The sequence below is a fragment of the Bufo gargarizans genome, chromosome 5, assembly GCF_014858855.1.
Source record: "Bufo gargarizans isolate SCDJY-AF-19 chromosome 5, ASM1485885v1, whole genome shotgun sequence".
Classification (NCBI taxonomy): Eukaryota; Metazoa; Chordata; class Amphibia; order Anura; family Bufonidae; genus Bufo; species Bufo gargarizans.
Window position 1 is genome coordinate 398,784,062 of NC_058084.1, and position 19,529 is coordinate 398,803,590.

Sequence of the window (19,529 nt, forward strand, 5' to 3'; positions counted from 1 at the left end):
GTCCAGTTCACACAATTTGGTTGTCAAATTCAATTCAGACCCAAATAATTCGACCCAAATCAAATGTGCCGCAAGTCCTGAAAAGTCTTGTATGAAACTTTAAGGTCTCCTAGGACTGTGTCTAACTCCTTTCAAGCTTTTTAATGCTAAGACACTTTTAGTAATGTCAAAGTGACAAGAATTTGCGGCTACTATCTTTCCTTATGGAAAGCGCCTTAATCGGCGTGTGGAGGCTTATAATCCATACATGCTCCTCAGTGACATATATGGCTATAGATAAACAGATGGCAGCCGGTTGTAACAAACAGGCTTTTAAAAAAAAAACACACTACATTTGTTTGTTTTTTATTAAAAAACATTGTACAAAAATTATTCCTTATGCCGTTTTTTGACCATTTTTATAGATTTTCTCCCTAGGAGAAAACTTCCAATTGTCAGCAGGTGAGCAGGGAGAAAAGGAGATTATTAATAACCGGGAGTCTTCTAAGGCAGCCATGATTCTTTTCCAGCCCTGGCTGCAGTGATTATACAGCAAGTTCTCAGCAACCGCTTAAAGTTGTAGTGCATGAGGGACAGACGGTCCCTATTTTCTGTCACTGCTTTTTCCAGTGCCCTCAGTGAGGACAGCATAAAGTTGATGCCAGGTTCATTTTAAGAACCGTATCAATTTTCATTTTTACATTTTAGTTTTTTCCTCCCCGCTTTCCAAGGCCCATAGCGTTTTTACTTTTCCATTCACAGAGACTTATTAAGGCGTATTTTTAAGTGGAAAAAGTTGTATTTTTTAATGGCACTGTAAAACTGGCAACTGAAAAAAAAAAATTTTGCCATGATTTTTCGAGTTTTGTTTTTAATAAAAACAATTGACATGACAAGCTTATTTTGCAGGTCAGTATGGTCATGGGGATACCAAATTTATATCATGTTTTATTACTTTGTAAAAAAAAAAAAAATGTGAAAAAATAAAACTTTCTTTGCATTGCCATATTGTGACACCCATAACTTTTTTTTATGTTTCCTTCTATGAAGCTGTGTGAGAGTTTCTGGGGTACATTTGACTTTTTGATCACTTTTTTAGTAAAAATTTTTGGGGAGGGGCAAAGTAACAAAAATGGCAAATCCACATTTTTTTTTTTTTCCGTTAGACATTCACCAAGCAGGAAAACATTTTTATATTTTAATAGATAATGATTTTTTGGATGTAGTGATACCTATTAATGTTTTTTTTTGTTTATTTTTATGTGAAATTTGGAAGAGGGTGATTTGAATTTATAATATTAGATTTTTTATTTTATTTTCTTAAACACAAATTTTTTATTTTTTTCACTATAATTTTTAGTTCTCTTAGGGTACTTGTACATGCAGTCTTCTGATTGCTTGTACCATAGACTGCACTATAATACTATTGCAGTCTATGGGATTTTTACAGGCTGCCTGTCGGGTCGTGCCTCGGCCACAACTTTGCGAGCAGCTAACTCTGACATGCCTGGGAGCCTTGACAAGGCCCCAGGCTATTATAGAAACCTATTTGAGCCTCCGCACCACATAGTCTCTGATCCGAGGGCAGAGTAAACCCTCTCTCTCTATCGAACTGCTCAGATGCAGCGGTCACTATTAACTGCAGTATCTAAGGGGTTAAATAACCAGGATCCGCTTTTTCTCCAATCCTGGCCATTGTGGTAAGGTACCTGTTTTAATACACCGTAATACATTAATAATTGTAGTAAAAACATCCACTTAGCTGCACCATTGGGCAAAGGGCCTCCCGACTATAGGCAATAGACCCTTCGGGTACCTGTAGCCTCCCATGAGGAAAGATTACCACTGTAGCATCTTTGTCTGCGCTTTCTGGTCCCCTGAAGTTTCCTCAGGGGCAGTATACTCCAGTGCCCTCCCAGGTTCTCTGTCATAGCGTCTGCAGCCACTCCCGCTCTGCCACAGTACCTGAAAACTACTGATTGCCACTCCAGGCTTTTCCTCTATTACTTAGTATTAGGCTACATGCACACAACCGTATGTGTTTTGCAGTCCGCAAATTGCGGATCCGCAAAAAAAAATGATGTTTTCAGCATGCCATCCGTTTTTTTTTTTGCAAATCAATTGTAACAATGCGGACAAGAATAGGACATGTTCTATTTTTTTGGGGCGGGGCTACGGAACGGACATACGTGTGCTGTCCGCAGTTTTTGAAGATTCATTGAAATGAATGGGTCCACATCCTATCCGCAAAAAAAACAGAACGGACACTGAAACAAACAACGTTCGTGTGCATGTAGACTTGGGGTACTTTCACACTTGCGTTTTTCTTTTCCGACATAGAGTTCCGTCCTAGGGGCTCTATAACAGAAAAGAACTGATCAGTTTCATCTCCATGCATTCTGAATGGAGAGCAATCCGTTCAGGATGCATCAGGATGTCTTCAGTTCAGTCTTTTTGTCACGGAAGGTGTACAGAAAACTAGAAGACACAAAATGAAGATCCGACTGACTGGATCCAAAACTAAGGAGCCAAAGGGAGAGCCCTGCAACAGACCTGGCTCTCTCCCTAACTGCTCAGCCTATGCAAAAATCTCAATGGTAGATGATCGCATATCCTCGTACCTCGACTGTATAACACCTGAACACCCTATAATAGTGAGGGGACACGACCACCGGCTCCCTACACTTGATACGTTCCGCATTTTGCCGGCACTAATAGAATATGCCTATTTGTGTCCGCTATTGCAGACAAGAATAGGACATGTTCTACAAACCGGATTCCAAAAAAGTTGGGACACTATACAAATCGTAAATAAAAACTGAATGCAATGATGTGGAGGTGCCAACTTCTAATATTTTATTCAGAATAGAACATAAATCACGGAACAAAAGTTTAAACTGAGAAAATGTACCATTTTAAGGGAAAAATATGTTAAATCAGAATTTCATGGTGTCAACAAATCCAAAAAAAGTTGGGACAAGGTCATTTTCACCACTGTGTGGCATCTCCCCTTCTTCTTACAACACTCAACAGACGTCTGGGGACCGAGGAGACCAGTTTCTCAAGTTTAGAAATAGGAATGCTCTCCCATTCTTGTCTAATACAGGCCTCTAACTGTTCAATCATCTTGGGCCTTCTTTGTTGCACCTTCCTCTTTATGATGCGCCAAATGTTCTCTATAAGTGAAAGATCTGGACTGCAGACTGGCCATTTCAGTACCCGGGTCCTTCTCCTACGCAGCCATGATGTTGTGATTGATGCAGAATGTGGTCTGGCATTATCTTGTTGAAAAATGCAGGGTCTTCCCTGAAAGAGATGACGTCTGGATGGGAGCATATGCTGTTCTAGAACCTGAATATATTTTTCTGCATTGATGGTGCCTTTCCAGACATGCAAGCTGCCCATGCCACACGCACTCATGCAACCCCATACCATCAGAGATGCAGGCTTCTGAACTGAGTGTTGATAACAACTTGGGTTGTCCTTGTCCTCTTTGGCCCAGATTTCCAAAAAGAACTTCAAATCGTGACTCGTCTGACCACAGAACAGTCTTCCATTTTGCCACACTCCATTTTAAATGATCCCTGGCCCAGTGAAAACGCCTGAGCTTGTGGATCTTGCTTAGAAATGGCTTCTTCTTTGCACTGTAGAGTTTCAGCTGGCAACTGTGGATGGCACGGTGGATTGTGTTCACTGACAATGGTTTCTGGAAGTATTCCTGAGCCCATTCTGTGATTTCCTTTACAGTAGCATTCCTGTTTGTGGTGCAGTGTCGTTTAAGGGCCCGGAGATCACGGGCATCCAGTATGGTTTTACGGCCTTGACCCTTACGCACAGAGATTGTTCCAGATTCTCTGAATCTTCGGATGATGTTATGCACAGTTGATGATGATAGATGCAAAGTCTTTGCAATTTTTCGCTGGGTAACACCTTTCTGATATTGCTCCACTTTCTTTCTGCGCAACATTGTGGGAATTGGCGATCCTCTACCCATCTTGGCTTCTGAGAGACACTGCCACTCTGAGAAGCTCTTTTTATACCCAATCATGTTGCCAATTGACCTAATTAGTGTTAATTGGTCTTCCAGCTCTTCGTTATGCTCAAATTTACTTTTTCCAGCCTCTTGCTACTTGTCCCAACTTTTTGGGGATTTGTTGACACCGTGAAATTTTTAATCAACGTATTTTTCCTTTAAAATGATACATTTACTCGGATTAAACGTTTGATCTGTCATCTACATTCTATTACAAATAAAATATTGACATTTGCCATCTCCACATCATTGCATTCAGTTTTTATTCACGATTTGTATAGTGTCCCAACTTTTTTGGAATCCGGTTTGTAATTTTTTTCAGGATCGGAATTGAATGGGTCCGAAATTCTGTTCCGCAAAATGCAGAATGAAATTGCGGGTGTGTGAATGGAGCCTAAAGGAAAGACTTAAAACGTTTGCAAAAGTGGCACAGTTGTAGAATCACATTTGAAGGAGAATGTCTTCCGGATCTTTACTTTGCCTTCTTGTTCATGCTTTGAAAACGAGTCACCTAGTGACAGAACGTCCCCTAGTGACAGAACATATGGTGACTCTCCAGAGTTTTAGCTGGCAGCCATTGGGGACCTGCCTCAAGCTACATACTGTATAAACAAAACATAGCTGCTTGGTGTATAAAACTGAGCGATACGGATAAAAAAAAGTCAGAAAATGGAGATCCAAATATTGCCCTGTGTGCCACAAAACTGACAGGGAAACCAGTGTTCACTGTCATAAATTGGATCAGATTCCACTAAGTAAAGACTGGAAAACATATCACAAAATACTTTTGGAAAAAGTGTCCCAACCTTAATATGGCAAAATCCAATCTCATTTTTGGCACTGAAATTATGACACGTCTGGTATGTGTGAATTCAGGAAGAAGATCCCATTTAGTAGCACCTCCCAATGTTAAAGGGTTTGTTCACCCCCCCCCCCCCCCCCCCAATGTGGCTGGGCCTGCAGTATGATTCCCACAGGTGGGTTCTGGCTCCATCACTCCCCCTGCTGGTTCTGCAGGTGCCTGCGTCAACCATTCAATGACTGGCTGCAGCAGTCAGGTGTCACCCATTCAGTGTGTGACCCACTGATGTGCGCCATCTGGTGGTAAGTACGATTGCCGCAGTGACAGTGGGTCTGGCCACACTAGGGGGATCTAAAGAGAAAGTTAACCGGAGTGAACAACCCCTTTATAGTTAAATATGCACAGATGCTGCTTTATGGATTTGTGGATCACTCTCTGTAGTCTTATGTAAGGCTACATTCACACAACCATATCCGTTTTGCGGTCTGCAAATTGCGAATTTGCTAAATACAGACCTGGTCCATTTGCATCCCACACTTTTCATGAGTCCTGTTGTGAAAATACCTATACTTGTCTGCAAAAAGGAAAACAATAGGACATGTTCTATAATGTGCCACACGGATCAGGACAGCACATGGATGACATCTGAATGGGTCCACGTGTGATCCGCAAAAGATGCGTATCGGACACAAACTGAAAATATGGGCGTGCGAATGTAGCCTAAGACTTTCTGTAGCTCTTTGCATTGATTTTAACTGAAACCAAGCTGCGGTGCACAAGATTGCATACATGTCCATTTACAGCTTTGGGCTGCTCAGTAGTTAAAATGAATCACCAGTGCTTTATTCATCCCCTGCCTAAAACCAGGTTGTGGCTGCCTGCTACATTCAGCTCTGCTACAATTGTATAAATGGCTGTAGTGTGACAACGTGAATACACGAGGGTCACACTTACTGCCATCTACTGGTGGAATCGACGCTTTACCACACTCATCTGCTTCATGTTTTCTGTGTCGTTCCCCTCTGTGAAACAGTTGCCAGATATTTGGAATTTTATCACCCATTGTCCAGGGTTTAACGTATTAATGGAATAAGGTTTATAATAATCTATGAATATTTATATGGACAGAAATATAATGGGTACAAAAATCAACGATATGAAGATTTTGTTTCAAATGCATCAGATTGTAGCCTTTTAGCGTTCATTGCATCTTAATTCAAGGCAGAGAAACTGAAACTTTTTACTGTATGACTGCAGCGCTTAAACTTTGTTTTAATTGGTTTTCAACCCATTTGTAAGATGTAATTGTTTCAGGTTTTATGGAGCATGGCACAGAATTTACTTGCCAAGCAGCTGCAAGTTAAAGCACGGGTACAATGAATATTATGTGGAATAGCTGCTATTTTCCATCGTTCTCAAGATTACTATAATTCATTGTATGTGTGGTTCTCCAGAAGTTGCTGTATGATAATTAAATCCACCGTGAAGTGTTATCAGGTGCCGTTCAGTTTAGCTCTGAAAGTGTAAAAACACATCTGTAAGCGTCTAGGAATATGTGGGATTTACCTTCCAGTGTGCGTCCTGACCGCTTTTAGGGTGTTTTTACTGTTACTATTGAATGTGTAGATCGGATGGTGAAGTAAAGACAAAATAATCTCTCGATAGAAGTGATATCTTAAAGAGGTTTTCAGGCTTCAGGAAAGGTTAGGTATTGCAGGACACACATTGAAATCTTTGGAAAAAATCTAGTACTCCGTCCATTTCTGTATATAGTATAGTGCAACTATCATTCTGTCAGCTCTAATGACATGCTTGTATTTCCCATGAAATGGCAATGCTGGAGCACATGTTCTCCAAAAATCTGCTGTTCTGCTGTTATTCCTCCTCGAGATGTACTTTTCAGGGCGCATTGGCAACTTAAAGTGGCGCTGGAAAAGAAAAAGTAAACCCGTATTTAGGGGGGCTCAAATTGGCAGAAGGAGGGGCCAACAGCAAGTAGGTAGGATCAGCAAACCAATACGCATGCAGTGCTAGGCAGAGCCTTTTCAGTAGGTCTAATGCACAAGTAAGCGAGACATTGCACTGGTAGAAATCTTCATCAAAAATTGACATGATGCATATTTATGCAGATCAAATCTGTGATGAATCTGGAGAATTTCCACACCGAAATACACAGCAAAATCGTCACAATTTCCATCTATGAATTTGCTGCAGAAAGTCCGCATTGGATTTGCTAAGTGTGGTCGTATCCTTGCTCTTCTCACAGATGGTGTCACAATGGTGGCTGGTGGGCAGTGCCAATCTGTGTCACACAGGCTGTGAGTGTGACAATATCAGAGATGATAGCAGGAGAATTATTAGATCTGAGTGAGGTTGGATCTGTGTACAGCGTGGACTTGCCTCTGACTCACTTGCCTGATTAGACCCCAGTCACACACACACTGTATGTACCACCACACCAGGCATCAGAGGCAGCCATGCGGTCAACGACAGACTGGCCCTGGAAAAAATACTAAAAGTGGCCCCGTTTTCATAGTTCCAAATAGATGGAAGGTGGGGCCAACAAAAGTAGGCATGGCCAGCAATACCATATTGTGGCACAATATACCACCTCAACAGACCCAAATTCCACAGTCCATCACAAAATACTGCCAACAGCAGCACAAAATACATCCCCAAAAACTTCCACTGGCCGGCCGTAATGAGGGCCCAAGCGGCCCACTGGGCATCGGCCGACTAGGAGATTTCCCTGTAGGGTCTATGGCCAATCTGCCCCTGCCTACGGTCACACTAGAAGCAGGAAACATAGAAGAGGAGGGAGGAAGAGCAAACCCAGTAAGGCTTGTTACTGCACTGCCACACACTCCGCATCCTGATGCTGGACATTGACAGGACCCTATGATCAGTCATGTCCTGGCACTAGTAGTGTCAGGTCTTTATGCACCCGGCCAAATATTAATAAATTAATACTAGAATAGACCTTCCCGACCACTGGCTGGGTACATTAGTATCATATGCTGCCATAATTAATGAACGCAGGGAGTATGAGGTCCTGGCCAGGTCTAGTACAGTATTAATAGCAGGAAACATCTGAGGAGGGCGCCAGCGAAAATCTGCAGCAGACCCACAGCGTGTGGCCATACACTTACAATACAACATACCAAAAGGTAAAATTTTGCTTTGGTCATGAGGTCCCCGTCATGAAAGGATTCAGTGTACACAGATGATACAAGTGCAGCTCGTAGACACCCGCTGCTTAGAACCCAATACATTTTCTTTGAATATCATTTGAAGGTTTATAGTGCATCGGTACTCCCTTTCTTTGGGGTCCCAGTAACATATCTGGTTGAATTTGATGGACGAATATTTCTTCTTCGATTTTTATTCTATTTACATTTTAAAATCACGGAAACCATTGCTTTGAATTTTCTTGTGTATTCTTGTATATTAGGAAACAGGCTGATACCGAAAAAAAATGCATATTCTATAAAATGGATTGTCAGAATAAATAATTTATGCTAATGAAATTACTGCAATTAGTATTTGCACAATGACCGTTTCAGAAGCCACAGCTGTTAAAGTCAGGAAGTGCTGTCACTGTTGACCTTATCATAAGAGAAAGCGACACATTGCAAATGCAAAGGAGGCCAATCATCAAAGAATCCCATTCTACTGCGATTAGTGTTTTCTGCAAAAGCAGCATGAATTACAACCAGCTGCTCCGTGGCTTGACACGTCTCTCATGCTGTGCCACTTTGTTAAGCTGTACATTACAACAATAGTTATTTTACTGCTTCATGACAACTTATCCGGGGCCATTTCCATTTTTTCTGGAAGCCCTTTTCCTACGTCTTTAGTCTCCAGATATATACGTCTTGTCATTTTCTATTGTACTTTATGGACAGGATAATTGTACAGGTTTTCACAGGTGTCAGTGTCGTACACCACGATATATACAGATATTTAAAGTCTAATTTCTAAGTAAATGAGTTTACTTAAATCCATATTTACCGTAAATCCATAGAATTCGTTTTTGTAATGTATTTTATTAATTGATTTTACTGTCTTAATGCTAGGTTTTAAAGTAGTCCCCGAATATCTAGGCGGTCTGTAGGGCTTTTCACTGTAGTGTATATATCTGTATGCTGTTGCCATGTATTGCAGTGTAAGGATTCAGCAGTTCTACAGGAATACACACCGCAGTCATCTCCATACTGGAAGGGGCACACATCACTGCTCCCACTTGTGCCCGCTCTACTCAGCTAAAAGCTCTGCAGAACACTTTGGTTTCTAAGTAAATGACTTTGAAGTGTAACCTAATTTTCATTCAACTTTCATTCAACTATCCTAATTCTATAGGATTCATTTTTGTAATGTATTTTATGAATTGATTTTAATGTCTTAATACCAAAGTAGGCCCCCGAAGATCTAGGCGGTCTATAGGGGTTTTCACTGGAAGGCGCACACATCACTGCACCTACTTGTGCCCGCTCTCTTCAGCTAAACTCTCTGTATAGCACATTGGTGCAGGGGACCCTGCACCAATGTGCTATGCCAGGCTTTAGCGGAGTGGGCACAAGCAGGGGCAGTGATATGTGCTGCTGCCAGTACTGAGCTGACTGTGGTGCCTATTCCTGTACTGTGGAATCCTTACACTGCCACAGCGTACAGTGAAAAGCGCTATAGACCACCCAGATCTTCAGGGGCATACTTTGGCATTAAGGGCTGTTTCACACGAGCGGATGCCAAGACCCGATGCAGACTGCAGAGGCACGGAGCATTAACATGACTGATAATGCTCCGTGCCTCTCTGTGACCTCTTTACTACGAAATCACAGTTGTCACAGTTGTGATTTAAGTTTAACTAAGGTAAAACTTTGAGATTGCCTAGATTTGCAGTTTTATGTTCCTATAAGAAATGGGCTATCCACAGCGCCTTTAAGTAAAGGACATTAATTTAAATAAGTTATACAGAACCTACAGCACTTGCTACGACTTTAATTGGCCTGGCCAGATTTTCTCATTCTTTATTTTTTCCATGCCCTGTTCTGATAAAAAGATACGACCTCTCAAATAGTCTTAGGACATCACTTGTTTCGTCTGTAGCCTGATATGAAATCCAGTGACATCTATGTCTAAATTCGGTAGGAAACTTAATACATATACACCAAATTGACTAAATGCCAACCCCTTTGGATTAGATTTTAAAGTTTACAAAATCTAATCCAATGCAATATGAATTCACAGTTGTTTTTGGCCATCGTGTATAAATAATTAGAGTCCATTTAGAGGCAGACAGGCAGAATACACATGGATTAAATATCAATAATATCCTACTTTTTCTCATAGGAAATATACAATTGGAAACCAGGCAATTATCATGCTTCTCCAGCTTAATCATTTAAAAATATTTAATCACTCATCTATATCATTAAACACTCCAATACCATTCGCTAATGTGCCTGAAGTTGGAGCAATTATTGACAGCATTTTGGTAAATTATGTGTAACTTTCACTGCACTAGGTGTACCTTATTTAATTCCTATTAATTGATTTCCAGGAGTTCTCTGATTAATTGTAGAGGGTTAATCTTGTAAATAAGCCCATTAATTACTGTAACATTGATAAGGTTGTAGATTCACAGGAGTATAGTCATTTATAAGTTAGTGAAGGTAAACAAGATACTGCAGAAATTAGGCCTCATGCCATGTAGGGTGGCTCACCAGATCACATTTTTTTTGCTGACAGTATGTGGAACCATTAATTTCAGTGGGTCTGCGAAAAAAACAGAAGTTACTCCGTGTGCATTCTGTCCGTTCCGCAAACTTTAGAACACATTATGGACAAGGATAGGACTGTTCTATTAGGGGCCAGCTGTTCCGTTCCGCAAAATACAGAATGCACACGGACATCATCCCTTTTTTGAGGACCGCAAAATGCATACAGCCCTTATCGTGAGAAAAGGCATAAGATTGAACATGCAATGATTCTTTTCTGTTGAATTCACATTAGGACAGAAAAAAGATTGCATATTGTATGTAAACAAATAAAGTCCCTATTCACCCCTATGATAGCCCAATTACAGCCCTGTAGAAAACGGAGCTGTAATATGGCCATTTGCATAAGGTTTAAAGGGCATCTGTCAGCAGATTTGTACCTATGAAATTGGTTGACCTGTTGAATGTGCACTTGGCAGCTGAAGACATCTGTGTAGGCTCTGTAACAGCGGCTGCTGTGCGCTGTTCCCCTGCTTACCGCCGTGTTCAGCGGGGATCTGTGGCCGGTGCTTCCCATTTCACTGCTGCAGTCCTGGGCTCAGTCTGTGTGGGTGCTGCTGTTATGGATCCGCTCCATAGTTTGCTCTCAGCCCTGGCCACAGCATGTTTGCTGTTTGTTCCTGCTGCACTTCCTTAAAGGGAACCTGTCGCAGGGATTTTGTGTATAGAGCTGAGGACATGGGTTGCTAGCTGGCCGCTAGCACATCCGCAATACCCAGTCCCCATAGCTCTAAAAAAAAAACGATTTGATACATATGCAAATTAACCTGAGATGAGTCCTGTCCCTGAAATGAATCAAATCGGTTTTTTTACACAATAAATGCGCACAGAGCTATGGGGACTTCCTGGACTTTGTGGCTTAAGTCATGTGACCTCGCTGACCTATCCTAGCCCTCCTGTGCATATATAAGTGGCTCAGGCCCCTTCCTAGATGCCTCGGCATCAATGTCCTTGTGTTCTGCTAAGGCTCCTGATAACCACTTGTGTTCCTGACTCATATTTGTATTATTGTATTCTGCTACCCGTCTGATCCCTGTCTGCTTGCCTTGACTCTCATGTTGCCGACCCAGATTGCCTAATCTTTACCTATGCTGCCTGCCTTGACCTTTCCCCTGTCTGACTACGCCTCTGCCTCATCCTTCGGTCTTGCACTGTTGCTCCTGGTAACGACTCTGCCTGCCTGACTATGCCTGTACTTCTGGTATCTTTCTCTTGTACCTCCTGGTCCGCCTGGACCAGCTGCCTTGTGTGCCTATCCTCCTCAAGAGGTAGCGACCTGGTGTTCCCTTTGGGAAAGTCTATCCCCACCATCAGGGGTACTGTGAAGATCGAGGGGTTCACTTAGACAATGCCCTTAGAGGAGGTAGGACACGTGGCACAGTGGGTTCACACCTGCTGGTTCGTGACAGGCTCCCATGTTCATATGTGTCTGCATTGCTGAGAAAAATGAAGTTTTAATATATGCAAAAGAGCCTCTAGGAGCAAAGGGGGCGTTGTTGTTACACCTAGAGGCTCTGCTCTCTCTGCAACTGCCACACCCTCTCCACTTTGATTGACAGGGCCAGGCAGTGTAAACATGATCATGCCTAGTCCTGACTTCTAAGGTCAAAGTGCAGATGGCGCAGCAGTTGTGAGGTAGAGGGCTGGTTCTAACTTTGTTAGTAAGAGACCCTCATGTGCTATATGATGTCATTTTTAACATTAATCGTGGGTTAACCCCTTTAAGAACTGCTCAGGCAAGATGGCCGCCCCCATAATCATGTTCAGGAAGTAGAACAAAAAAAAAATCTGTAATCAGAAAATAGTAACAGATTTAAAAAAAATGTGCTGCTATCTGGTTATAACTGGCAGATAATATTTTTGGTGACACATTTTCCTTTAAAGGGATTATCCTATATCAATATAGTAAATTATAATCTCTTTCTAACAAATTTAGAACCAGCCCTTTACTTCAAACGGATCCTGAGATATCTCCATACTTCACTCTGCTAGATTTATATCAAGCTGGCATATCAGGGGGCGTGTCTTTTCTGCTGGAGCTCTTTGCCTATCACAGCTCAGGAGGCAGTTGAAGTATGAAACTGAGCATGTGCGACCTTCTCGGTGAACATGACTAAGAAATAAGAAAAAAAAAACAGCAGGCGGTTCTATACAGATACATTTTATTGAATAACTCAATGGCTATACAAAATTTGTAGTTACATGCAATCACAAAACTATTTAGATCCAGGTGCTGGTTTGAAAACTAATATTTTTCGTGAGACAACCCCTTTAAAGTCAATTAAATGGAATGCAAAGGGCCAACGAATGCACTTCTTCACATGGGGTTTTTAGCCAGTTTTGTTGATTTTAAGTTTTTGTGTAAAAATCACAAAAAAGGCTTGCTGTTTTGTCACTTGAAATGGACCCATTTTCACCGCTTTGCCACTGGGTAGTCCTTTAAAAAAAGATAGCAACATCACTGCCTTAAAGCGTACGTCTAGATTCACAAGAATCTTGCAGCTCTTTGCAGTTTGTTTCTCTCCATTAGGGCCCACACGACCGTAGGTATTTTGCCGTCCGCAAAAAATACGGATGACGTCCGTGTGCATTCCGTATTTTTCCGAACAGAACAGCTGGCCCCTAATATAACAGTACTATTCTTGTCCGTAATGCAGATAATAAAAGGGGATGTTCTAATTTTTTGCGAAATGGAAATATGGACATACGGAAATGGAATGCACACGGAGTAACTTCAGTTTTTTTTGTGGACCCATTGAAATGAATGGTTCCGTATACGGTCCGCAAAGAAAACGAAACGGAAAGAAAATACGTTTGTGTGCATTAGCCCTTAGGCCTCTTACACATGAAAGTTTCTTTTTTTTTCGTTCCGTTTTTTTGTGTTCCATATGCGGAACCATTCACTTTAATGGGTCCGCAAAAGCAATGGAATGTACTCCGTATGCATTCCGTTTCAGTATTCCGTTCCATTCAAAGATAGAACATGTCCTATTATTGCCCGCAAATCATGTTCAGTGGCTCCATCCAAGTCAATGGTTCCTCTAAAAAAATGGAATGCATCTGTATGTCTTCCGTATCGTTCCATTTTTGCGGAACCATCTACAGGTGAAACTCGAAAAATTTGAATATTGTGCAAAAGTTCATTTATTTCAGTAATGCAGCTTAAAAGGAATTGCATTAATGCAACTTAAAGTTAGAACATTGTGAAAAGGTTCAATATTCTAGGCTCAAAGTGTCACACTCTAGTCAGCTAATTAATCCATATCCCCTGAGCAAAGGGTGCCTCAAAATTGTGACTTTGGGGTCTCATAAGCTGTAAGCCAAAATCATCCAAATTATAATAAATAAAGGCCTGAAATATCTCGCTTTGCACGTAATATGTTAGTTTTACCTTTTAATTTGCATTACTGAAATAAATGAACTTATGCACGATATTCGTATTTTTCGAGTTTCACCTGAATTGAAAATTTGATGCCCAGCCCAATTTTTTTATGTGCTTACTGTTTAAACATTATTGTATGCTTCCGTTTCCGTTTGCGATCCGCAAAAACGCATCACAAACTGAAACCAAAACAGAACAGCAAAACGAAACAGAAGCGGAAACACTACTGAAACTGAAAAACGGATCAGTTTAAAACGGACCGCAAAATACAGAAAAAGCCATAGTGTGCAAAAGGCCTTAGGGTCCATTCACACGTCCGTTGTTTCTTTCCTGATCTGTTCCGTTTTTTGCGGAACAGATCTTTACCAGATCTGGACCCATTCATTTTCAATGTGTCCTGAAAAAAAATCTGACATTGTGCTGTCCGATTTTTTTCAGGACCCATTGAAAATGAATGGGTCCAGATCTGGTACAGATCTGTTCCGCAAAAAACGGAACAGATCAGGAAAGAAACAACGGACGTGTGAATGGACCCTTAGTGTGTTAGTACACTTTGCTGTTCTCCCCTGTGCAGAGACCAGCTGAGGTTTATGTTGCGTCTTGCTCTGCATCCTAGTCTACCCTCTTCAGTACAGTACGAATATATAGCAAACCCGAGGCACACTTTAACAAATGTATTTAATTCCATATTGCATTATTGTTATTATCTGTAAAACAGTTGTTTTTGATTGTTTTACATTCTCTTTGTGATTTATTTACAGGCAGATGTGAAGGAGTCAATTAGTCGATTTATGGCATATGCACACACAAGTGTTAATGAAATCAGTGCTAAATACTATCAGAATGAAAAACGATATAATTATACCACTCCAAAGAGTTTCCTGGAGCAAATCAATTTGTACAAAAATCTCCTGGACAGAAAAAGGAAAGAGTTATCTCAGAAAATGGAACATTTAGAGAATGGTTTGCAAAAGCTGAAGACCACAGCGTCGCAGGTAAATCATCACAGTATTAGGTATATCTCATTTATGTAGCAAATCTGCAATCCACGTGGTGTTTTGTGTTTGTTCAGTATGTCAGATCATACAGTTTGTATTAACAGGTAAAATATATGGTTAGAAGAACAGTAACCTGCAATTGTTAGATTTCCTAACAGCGGAATGAATACAACGCACACAGAGGCCAGTCACCCACAATTAATACAGAAACCTCTCTTCTTTATTCATTATTATTCTGAGGAACTGCGTTGCCATGTGCACTGCTGTGTGTACCCAGCCTCTTACATTTCACGTGTAAATTCTTTTTTTTCTTCTAACAACTAAATTGTCATTTTTGTTCTTACCATAGCTTTTTATGAACTTACAAAGTAATACTACACTTTTCAGGTGGTAAAAAGAAAATATAAAAAATTTGGCCTATGTAAACTAGTATACCAAACAGCACAAAACTGTATCGTTGCCACTAGTGATGAGCAAATCGAAGTCAGGATAAATTCGATTTGCCACGATGCTGAATTTCCTCGTGCTTCGCGGTAGCGAATCGATTTAAACTGAAATAGTGTAAAAACAAAAAAAAATACCTGATCCATTTGCTCGCGACGGGCCGGCCGCCACCATCTGTAGATCTCGGCCGAAATCCCGCGCGTGGTGATGTATGAGGTCACCACGCCGGCCGGTGTAATGACATCATCTCAGGCAGCGCGAGATTTCGCTCCAGACATTCAAGCAAGATGGCGATGGCCGGCCCGTCGTGAGCAAATGGAGCAAGTAAGTATTTAGATTTTTTTATTTTACTCTCTGTTATTACTCATGTATGAACGTGGCATCTGAGAGGTACAATGACAGGGAGTGGCGAAATCGCACCCACTACTTACAAAGAAATGTGGTTTGTTACTAAGAAATTCGTCACAAAGTAGAATTTTTTGTAAAATCCGACGAAGCAGCAGAATCATATTTTTTAACACTTTGCTCATCACTAATTGCCACCAATAATGGTATGGCTACACTGTCAGGTTTCCTGTGGTAGTTTTTGGTGCCAAAATCACAAGTGAATTTAAAAAGAGGAGAAGTCACATCTGTCCTTCATACTTTCTCACCTTTAGGCCTCATGCACACGACAGTTTATTTTCACGGTCCGCAAAAACTGGGTCCGTGGGTCCGTGATCCGTGACCGTTTTTTCGTCCGTGGGTCTTCCTTGATTTTTGGAGGATCCACGGACATGAAAAAAAAGTCGTTTTGGTGTCCGCCTGGCCGTGCGGAGCCAAACGGATCCGTCCTGAATTACAATGCAAGTCAATGGGGACGGATCCGTTTGATGTTGACACAATATGGTGCCATTTCAAACGGATCCGTCCCCATTGACTTTCAATGTAAAGTCTGGAGTTCTTTTATACCATCGGATTGGAGTTTTCTCCAATCCGATGGTATATTTTAACTTGAAGCGTCCCCATCACCATGGGAACGCCTCTATGTTAGAATATACTGTCGGATATGAGCTACTTCGTGAAACTCAGATCCGACAGTATATTCTAACACAGAGGCGTTCCCATGGTGATGGGGACGCTTCTAGTTAGAATACACTACAAACTTTGTACAAGACTGCCCCCTGCTGCCTGGCAGCACCCGATCTCTTACAGGGGGCCGTGATCAGCACAATTAACTCCTCAGGTGCCGCACCTGAAAGGGTTAATTGTACCATCATATCCCCCTGTAAGAGATCAGGGCTGCCAGGCAGCAGGGGGCAGACCCCCCCCTCCCCAGTTTGAATATCGTTGGTGGCACAGTGTGCGCCCCCCATCGGGCCCCCCGTCCTCCCTCTAGTGTAATAAATCGTTGGTGGCACAGTGTGCACCCCCCATCGGCCCCCCTCCCTCTATAGCAGTAACAACATTGGTGGCAGTGTGCGGCCTCCAATCTCCCCCCCCCCCCCCCTGATCATTGGTGGCAGCGGAGTTCCGATCGGAGTCCCAGTTTAATCGCTGGGGCTCCGATCGGTAACCATGGCAACCAGGACGCTACTGCAGTCCTGGTTGCCATGGTTGCTTAGCAATAGTACAATAGTAGAAGACTCATAGTTACCTGCTTGCTGCTGCGATGTCTGTGTCCGGCCGGGAGCTCCACCTACTGGTAAGTGAAAGGTCTGTGCGGCGCATTGCTAAAGAACTGTCACTTACCAGTAGGAGGAGCTCCCGGCCGGTCACAGACATCGCAGCAGCAAGCAGGTAAGTATGAATCTTCTACTGTTGTACTATTGCTAAGTAACCATGGCAACCAGGGCTGCAGTAGCTTCCTGGTTGCCATGGTTACCGATCGGAGCAATAACAATAGAGGGAGGAAGGGGAGCCCGATGGGGGGCGCACACTGTGCCACCAACGATTTATAACAATAGAGGGAGGAAGGGGGGGCCCGATGGGGGGCGCACACTGTGCCACCAACGATTTATAACAATAGAGGGAGGAAGGGGGGGCCCGATGGGGGGCGCACACTGTGCCACCAACGATATTCAAACTGGGGAGGGGGGGGTCTGCCCCCTGCTGCCTGGCAGCCCTGATCTCTTACAGGGGGATATGATAGTACAATTAACCCCTTCAGGTGCCGCACCTGAAAGGGTTAATTGTAGGATCACGGTCCCCTGTAAGAGATCGGGTGCTGCCAGGCAGCAGGGGGCAGTCTTGTACAAAGTTTGTAGTGTATTCTAACTAGAAGCGTCCCCATCACCATGGGAACGCCTCTGTGTTAGAATATACTGTCGGATATGAGTTTTCACGAAGTGAAAACTTAGATCTGAAAAAGCTTTTATGCAGACGGATCTTCGGATCCGTCTGTATGAAAGCAACCTACGGCCACGGATCACGGACACGGATGCCAATCTTGTGTGCATCCGTGTTCTTTCACGGACCCATTGACTTGAATGGGTCCGTGAACCGTTGTCCGTCAAAAAAATAGGACAGGTCATTTTTTTTTGACGGACAGGATACACGGATCACGGCCTCGGCTGCAAAACGGTGCATTTTCCGATTTTTTTCCACGGACCCATTGAAAGTCAATGGGTCCGCGAAAAAAAACGGAAAACGGCACAACGGCCATGGATGCACACAACGGTTGTGTGCATGAGGCCTTATGGTCCACTCCTGATTTTAGCTTCCAAAACTGCATGCAGAAACCTGACCATGCGGTCGTACCTTAAGAAAGAATATAGCGGGCTTGTAGATGTGAGGTTACTGTAATATTGACTTCATTTTTATTAATAATTTTAATGTTAACATAAGGAACAAGATTACATGACGGATCAAAGAGGGGGTCACCTTAGAAATGACAAGTTCCCCCTAATGAATTACGGCCATGTATTGTATACAGACCTCAGCGACCACTAATCATTGGTGAGCAAGTGGCACTGATAAGTGGTTTACTAAGACACCATTAGAGATGAGTCAAGTTTTGAAAAATTCAATTCAGCAGCTTCACCAAACTTCCTCCAGAAATTCAATTCGTTATGAATTACTTCATGAATCGCTTTTCATTGTATGGAGCGGGCGCAATGATGGGGAATGGCGATCACACCGCCCCCCGTCATTTAACCTGATCGTGTCATTGGAGACTCAGGGGGTTAATCCATGGTTTAACAAAAACAAAAAAACATTATACTTCCCTCATCCACTTGATCGTGGGGAGGTCGTCTGCTCCCATCTTGATTGAAGAATAGCAGCCAAAGGACCTGCGGCAAGCATGATCTCTTGGTGACATCATCACACTTGCTGCAGGTCCTTTGGCAGGTTTTCTTCAATCAAGATGAAGCAGACGGCCTCCCCACGATTAAGGGGATGAGGGGGGATATCTTTTTTTTCTTTTCAGAGACCATTTTAGGAAGAATTCTTTACCACGAAGTGTGAAGGAAATTTGGCTTTGGTATGGTAAAATAGATCAGAGGATCACATCTTCACGTTCCCTAAGGGGACAAAAAATTACAGTGAAAAAAAAAAGGTTTTAAAAAAAAAAATATTCTAAACGGCAATATCAAAACTTAAATCACCACCACCTTTCCCAGTAGACAGAAAAATGAAAAAGTAATGGCTGTCAGAATATGGCGATGCAAAGAAAATTTGTATTTAAATAAAAAAAAGATTTTTATCTTTTAAAATGTAAAATAAGATAAAAACTACATAAATGTTGTATTGCTTGCACTGAATATGCCATGTCATTTTTAGTATATTGTGAACACCAGAAAAATTTTATCCCAAAAAAATATGGTGGAAATGTGTTGTTGTTTTTTTTTTATCTCATCCAACAAAAGCCAAGTTCGCACATCTGTGTCCGTGCTCAAATCTGTGAAAAGGTGGTCAGTGATGTTTCTGTGAAGGATCTGTGTGTGGTCCATGTGTCCGTTTTTCTTGCTGTCCTTTTATCATCCTTGTTTCACAGACACTGTGCAACTGAAAAATTATTTTTAAAGCATCCCTTCCTAATGAGCCGTGAAACACTGATTACATTTGTATTGCATCCGTGGCTTTCACGGATCTATCACACTCATTATAGTCTATGGGTCAGTGAAAGCCATGG

At 42.1% G+C, this 19,529-nt stretch overlaps 1 protein-coding gene across 1 annotated transcript in view; it reads left to right on the top strand.

Moving 5' to 3' along the window:
• Positions 1-19,529, top strand: part of DNAH11 (dynein axonemal heavy chain 11) — a 268,017-nt gene that overhangs the window by 164,117 nt on the left and 84,371 nt on the right. The window contains 1 exon segment of the mRNA XM_044293255.1: positions 14,735-14,968. Within this exon segment, the coding sequence (XP_044149190.1) occupies positions 14,735-14,968 (234 nt within the window).